The sequence below is a fragment of the Corvus brachyrhynchos genome, unplaced genomic scaffold (assembly GCF_000691975.1).
Source record: "Corvus brachyrhynchos isolate BGI_N302 unplaced genomic scaffold, ASM69197v1 scaffold255, whole genome shotgun sequence".
NCBI classification, from domain to species: Eukaryota; Metazoa; Chordata; class Aves; order Passeriformes; family Corvidae; genus Corvus; species Corvus brachyrhynchos.
The window spans coordinates 8849642-8856942 of NW_008238358.1; the positions used below are offsets into that span (position 1 = coordinate 8849642).

The following is a 7301-nucleotide window of genomic DNA, read 5'->3' on the forward strand; positions in this document are numbered from 1 at the left end:
TCTTTCAGTGTGTGTATGCAGCTGCCTACAGAGATGTATATATTTATATCAGTGTGTGTATGTTTACTTTGAGAGATGATGTTTCCATTAGTTCCACAAGTTAGACTTGTGAGTGGTTTTATGTGATTGTTCACTATATGACTCTTCCATAACTAACACCTACTGTTTTCTGACACAGTTTTCTTTTTCTGAGTCTTTCTAACTTTCATGTCACCTGTACCCTTTCCCAGGAGTTTTTCATAAGTCTGTATGTTCTGCAGACTGAACTTGGGGGTAATTTCTTATTGATGTGATCACAGCTCTAGAGCTGTTGACTCTTATTTCCAAACACTCAGAAATTATATTTCTTACTGTGTACTTTCATTGCATGAGATCCCTCTATTCCCACAATATGAAAATGTTCTTCAAAGCACATGCAGCAGTATATGAGTGTAGAAAACAGCACATCTGTACCAGCATACATTGTAGGACATTACAAACTGCTGGTAGCATTCAAATCAGGGATCTGAAATTGTTCCTCAGTTCTGCAACTAGAATGGAAGGAATTTATCTTCTTAGGCTGCTAAGTAAGCAGGATTTTGTTCTTTTGGATTTTTTCCTCAAATACTCCTAATCTGATTTGCCATTCATCCATAAAGCAAAGCAATTATCTTGGTCTCTTGCATATTGCTAGTGCATAAGCTAACACTGTGCGAGGGAAAAACCAGTTACTGTGATTTGGTTTTTTAAATTATTTGGCCTCGGTATTCAAAATGTTTCAAGTGAAATTTATGTGCTTTCTGAATTCTCTTTTTCAAATCTGTATTTGTAGGAGCTCATGAAATAGCTATAACATCGCACAGGATGTACCATTTTGACAGAAATTAAATGTGTTTCACACAAAAACTATTCCTTATTTCCATGCATTTAAAAATATTTTGATTTATAAGGTATTAGATAATGTAACTTAATTATTACTAGAAAAGAGTCAAAACTGATAAATTCTGCTGTCAAAGGAAAATATAAAACAAACTTCCATTTTGCATGTTTATTATCAAAGCTGACCTCTAGTGGTTACAGAATGGAACAAATGCAGTGTTAGCTTCCTTTATACTCTTTTTATTTTGAAGTAGTATTGAAATTTTTCCAATCAGATGTGAATGTTTTCCTGAAATACATTAAAAATTATTAATATTAATTTTCCAGACTCATCTCTAGGGGTAGTGATTTGAAATCAGTGGCATCAAGTTAAGGGAGCCTAAGTAAGGAGCAACAGCATCTGTAGAGGGTCAGAACTCCTATTTCACAAGATAAATGCCAGATAGCTCTATTTTATCCCTAGTACTTTACATCTACATGCTGAGTCTGAGGGTATTTTAGGAGGGCCATACTCAGCTGCTTAAGGCTTGAAGCAGTATGTTACAGCAGTTCAAAACAATATTCTGCACCTGAGGACAAAAAAAGGAACTTGATTTTATGCTCAGGTTCTGTTCACTTTAAAGTTAAGCTTAGCAACCACAGCTTAAGAGCTGAAAAGCTGCTCTAAGTCTGAACTAAATGTGCATTAGGTACTGTAAGTCTGGGTTTTATTAATATGAAAAAGGAAGGATTGACTATTTGAACTCAAGAAATAGTAAGATATGAGTTCTGGAAGAGGAAACTGCAACTTTTTTTTACTTTTTAAAATTATTATTATTACTTTTAAAAATTTGTTTATTTTTAGGGGCTGAAGGTGTAACTTAGACACTTGAAAGCATTGAAACCTGGCATAGCATATGCCACTGCAGCTGTGAAAACCAGCAAGAGGGAGAGATCACCAAAAGAGAGGGAGAGAGAACGCTGCCATTGTTACCTTCACAGAACTGGGCTGAGTGCCATACTGCTTCCTAGGGCAGTAGGAAAAGAGCAGCTAAAGCCTCAGGTGGCAGCAGCTTTCCCTCTAAATAAAAACAGAGCAATCAAGGTTAGCAGCAGCCAACTTTTTAAGAGCAATCTTCTCTGGATTGTTTTTCATTGTCTGTGCTTTAATATTACAAATTCAATATTTAACTAGCTTGTGGATTTCATTTGATGTTTTTAGCAAATTGTATTTCTGGAAAAGGATGTTTTGTGTCCCTCCCTATTTTTTCTTTTTGCCTCTTTATTCCAAGTTCATGTAGTAAATGGTTTTTAACAAAGTTTGCTGATGGTCCTCCTCTAAGCATTGCAATTGCTGCAGGTCCAAATCTGTGAGCATATCTTAGAGGAGGGGGTGTGGGGAATATGACATTATTTCCTCATTGTAAAAGTCTCCATGTACTCTCTTACACTTTCTTTTATCTTTTGGGAAGTAGCAGAATCTCTTTACTATGAGGAACAGGTGTAAAGAAAGGCAAACTGCTTCACTTGATTTGTAGCCTAGTAAGAAGGTATCTCTAGACTGCTTGGATTACATGTTTAAATTCAAAGCTAGAAATTGCCTCTAAATAGTCAGAGGATGTTTTCAGTTGAGATAACCTTAGTCAGGATCAGTAACAGCTTTTACCCTCCATGTTGCTGTTTCTTGGTATATGCTGACTTGAGGAGCTTGTTTACGAAACTGAAACAGGCTGACATTTTTGACTATAAACACTAGTTACAGAAATACTTTAATCAAAACAAGGGAGGTGAGAAAGGTATCTCCCTGGTTTCAACTTGTTGATAAACACTGGGGCTATTTCAGAGGGTTCTGAAGATCTGTCTAGCAGCAGTTCTGCATTACAGCATATTACTTGAGTAATTTTTAATAACTGATAATTGAAAAGAGGGTAATCTATTAAAATGTCTGTTTTAGACCCAAATCAGAAAATGCATGGATATTTGCAAAATCAAATGCAGTACAAGCCATTGGGGTGATGTCATTTGGTAAGTGGTTTCTTCCGTTTTTTTTTCAACATTAAGATCAATTGTAAGAAATCACTTAATATTTTGAACCAAGAATTTTTTTGGTTTTTAAATATTCATGTTACGCTGGTGTAGAGAAAAAAAAAAGAAATTGACTGACTCATCCATATGAATGTCATTGTTACTGTGTAAGACATTAACCTCATCCATTGTCCATTTGGCCCTAGAGGCTATTGCCACTGTAGCAGGGACAGTGTGCATGTGAATCCAGCTCACCTGTGCAGGTCATCCTAAAGCACCTGCATCAATGGGTTAGTCTGACTGATAAACTGAGGGGGCTGGATTCGTTCTGCATTCCCTTGGGTAACCTCTAACAGAAAAGTCCTCATTCTGAAATCTGTTCCTGCCTGCAGGATCTGGTATATTACTTCTTGTTAATGTTGTGATAATCTGAGGCTTCCCAATGCTTGCTGCTGCCAAAAATGGATGCCATATGAAGTCTAAAAGTAGCAAATGGCTCTGTAGATTTAAAAAAAAAACAAAAAAAACTTCTCAAATCTGCTGCTGGGTTCTTAAGTAAAAGGAGAGCAGGAAGAGGAAATAGCTGTGGAATGGAGATGTGGAGGGTGGGAAATGGCATAGCATTTAAGGATAATGTAATCAGAATCATCTTGGGATGAATATAAACCTTCATCAAATCAACTAAGCAAGCAAAGGTTCAAACCGTTTATCTTTGCCACTCATTGCAAGATTAATGTTTGTATTTAATAATGAGTGGATTCAAACAGTGCTGTGTCTCTATGCATTTATGCATGAATTCATATATTTGCTTTAACTGTCGTGTTTTTCAGCATTCATCTGCCATCATAACAGCTTTTTAATATATGGGTCTCTGGAAGAACCCACATTAAAGAACTGGTCTCAAGTCACACATATGTCTGTCTCACTTGCTCTTGTCATCAGTGTAGTGTTCGCTGCCTGTGGATATATGACTTTTACAGGATACACAGAAGGTAAACTGCTTGATCCCTCAATCTTGGTACTTGCTATAATCCTTACATTTCTGCCTTGCTGTCTGATTTTTTCTGTAAACATCTTGGTGACTGTAAAAATGCAAAAAACATAATATATTTGGACAGAAATAGGACATTCCTCATAGTTACCCAATAACCAAAACGGGATACAAAAACGTCAGCTCCAGGCTAATAGAAGTCAGATTCTCAAGCATAAATCTCACCAGTGGAAGTCCCCTTTGAATACTTCCATCATCAAAACACTTTGAGGACTAAACAGCTATGAGTTATCCACATGGTCCAGCAGCAGAGAGCAGTAAGAACAAAAATTTCCTTCAGAATATCTGGTATATATTCCTGTATATTTTCTTACATTTTTTTCCTGTATGTGCTATTACAGCATCCTAGAGTTAGAGATATTTCCTATCTTTGCAGCAGCTGTTCTGCTGTTATTAATCCTACTGTCCCCTCTGTGGGTATATGAATACACATAAATATATATAATTAATGTTGCATCATGCTATTTAACATTTTGTTGAAGTTAAAAAGGTATGTTCATAAGAACAAGGTGTAAATTGGTTTCAGTGCATTACTTACTTCAGGAAAAATGCACATTTTGTAAGCAAGCATCTTTTCTGTTACTTCATAGTGACATTCTGGATTGTAGGAGAAGGCTTCCAAGCTTTTTCCTTTTCTGATGAGCAGCAGCATTTAGTTGAGAACAGAGAAATTGTAGGATGGGGATTCCTGGTTTATCTGTCCTTTTCTCCTGCCTCCAGTGCTTACTCCAGCAAAGTAAGTCACTGTCCTAGAAGTACTCTAGGTAGACCGAGTTTAGGTTGGTTGAGACCTTTCAGGTATAGAAAGCTCTGCCTGCAGCTCCCCTCAGTATGACTCTTGTATAAGCAGGTTCCATCTCCCCTTCTGTCTCCCCTGTCAAAATCTTTTGGCTGTTTAAAGTTAACACCTTATTGCTTCTTCAGTGCCATTGTGATCCTGAAAGTAGTAAATCATAAAACAGCATCGTATTCGCATAAAAAAGACCTGATAGTTCATCTGATCACTGTCTGGCACTGTCTCTTGTGCCTCAGAGATCATTATTACAGATTCTTTGTGGTAAACACCAAGCAAGATGATTTTAATTCTATAGTGATGCTTTTGTTGTTAGATATAAGATTTGCTAGGTAATAAACCATATATGTTTATAACGGGCTTTTGGGGTCAGAATATTTGAAATTCTTCTCTACAGCTTATTAGCTGTGATTAAATACTATCAGAGAAATGCAGTTCTCCACAGGTAACTCTCTCACCTTTTTTTGGTGTAATTGTCGTTCTAGGAGTTACATTTTTAGGGAAAATGTATCTTTTACACATAAGCTTTCTTTCTGAATCTGTCACATATTTATTTAATCAAACACTGGCATCTCATACAAAATCTATGGTATGGGGAAGATAACAGATGACAAATTCTGATATGTATATTTGAAAATATTTTTTGGAGATAAATGCTACTTGAGATAAAGACCCTGCTACCAGCAGGATAAGCTGAAAGTTGCTCCTGGATGTAACTTGTGACTGTAACTAGTTTCTAGTTACATGTCAGAAGAGGGGTTCAGTAAATCTCAGTTACTCCAGTAACCTGCACTTCAAGTTGCAAATATAGGTAAATGATGTGAAGTTCAAGCTAATTGGTGTTTTGCTATACCTCAGGAGATATATTTGAAAACTACTGTAGAGATGACAACCTTGCTACATTTGGAAGGTTTTGTTATGGAGTTACTGTAATTTTGACCTTCCCCCTTGAATGTTTTGTGACCAGAGAGGTAAGAATTTATTACATTTTCCCTTTAACACTGTTGTTACATATTAATAATATTCTCACATTATTAATACATATTGTAGCTGAAGTCTATGGTTCATCTGTGATAAATAGCAGCATATTTTATCCCACTACATGCAATGAGTACAGGGAACTAGTTGTACTGTTTAGACACTGGCCATAGAATGTTGTTTTACATTCATTATAATATTAGTATTATATTAATAATTACTTAATAATATCAGGACTGCTTAAAATTCCAAGTTTGGCATAAATGACATTGTTGTTACTGTGTTGAGAATAGCCAAAAAAGCATACTTTTCATGCTTAATACTTTTCCTTTTTAGAAGTATCTCCATCTAGGAAATCCATCTATTCAATAAATAATTGTAAGTGGATTTATTCTGTAATGGGCAATTGAGAAAAGAGTAAATCCTAAAATCCTACAGGCATAACTAAGTCAATCTGGCAAGTGTTCTGCAATTTTAGTAATGATTGTTATGAGTTATTTTTGGAAGCAGATGAAGATGTTTTCTTGAAGCAAGGTAAGTAAAATTCAGCCAGTGTTTTCTCATCCATTCCTTTTGTTTCCTAAGGTTAGAAGGTTTGGAGTAAGCTGTTTCATAACATAAGGAGAAAAATCAAGGTTTAAAATTGTGGTTCTGTTTCAGGTGATTGCCAATGTGTTTTTCCATGGGAACCTCTCAACAGTTTTCCATGTTGTTATGACAGTAGTTATCATTGCTGTAGCGACTGGTGTATCATTGATGTATGATTGCCTTGGAATGGTCTTAGAGCTGAATGTAAGTGAACCTGTATACTCTTTTATTTAATAAATCACTTATTAATAAAACAGAGCTTTATAAAATCCATAGCTCTGCTGCAGATCTCATGTAATTTGACATAGTAGTCAGTAGTAATGTTAGAAGGAATTACTCACTGCTTCAAAATCAGATAACTAAAGGTGAAAGGAAGTTAAGAAGTAAAATTCATATGGTTGGGGAGGGTTTTAGAACAGTTTTGTAGATATGGCAAGAGGCTATGACTTACCAAATGTATTTAAACCACAGCAGAAATTACTAAAGTACTCATCCAGACTGTATAGTGGTACTGAATTTAGCATTTCTTTCTCTAGTCCCTGCTTCTGATGAAGTTGGAAAATTACTAAATGCTGGGCCAGATTCTAGTGACTGCCTTGGGCCAAAGAGGCAAAAAACAAAGGGAGGTAGAAAGAAAGAACCAGTAGTAGCAAGACCAGAGATGGTCGCTGGAAATATACAGCTCCCTCAAAAGCAAGCATTCCATCAATGTAGTGGGGTTTTTTTCCTAAGCATTTAGTCAATAGTCAAGCTGACAGCTTTATTCCGTTACAAATAGAAGATGATAGCCAGGCTCCTATCTCGTGGGGTTTTTTTTCTTTTCCTTTTTAAGAGACAGTTTTACCATACAGCTGTAGGTATCTATTGGTTGTAATAATTGTGCTTAGAAAGATCGTTCAGTCTTGATATCCAGCAGTAGAGAAAAATGAATAGACAGAGTATTTACATGTGAAAGAAAGGTGATCTGTCTTTTCAGCTGGGATTCTGTCCAGCAGAATTGTCTTTTGGCTCTTCACCACAGATGGCAGC

General features: G+C 36.1%; 1 protein-coding gene across 1 annotated transcript in view; it reads left to right on the forward strand.

Annotated features, from left to right (window-relative positions):
- Positions 1-7301, forward strand: part of SLC38A11 (solute carrier family 38 member 11) — a 24411-nt gene that overhangs the window by 14446 nt on the left and 2664 nt on the right. The window contains exons 7-10 of the mRNA XM_008634809.2: positions 2792-2862; positions 3693-3854; positions 5565-5677; positions 6345-6476. Coding sequence (XP_008633031.1) covers positions 2792-2862; positions 3693-3854; positions 5565-5677; positions 6345-6476 — 478 coding nt within the window. The remainder of the gene's footprint in view (positions 1-2791; positions 2863-3692; positions 3855-5564; positions 5678-6344; positions 6477-7301) is intronic.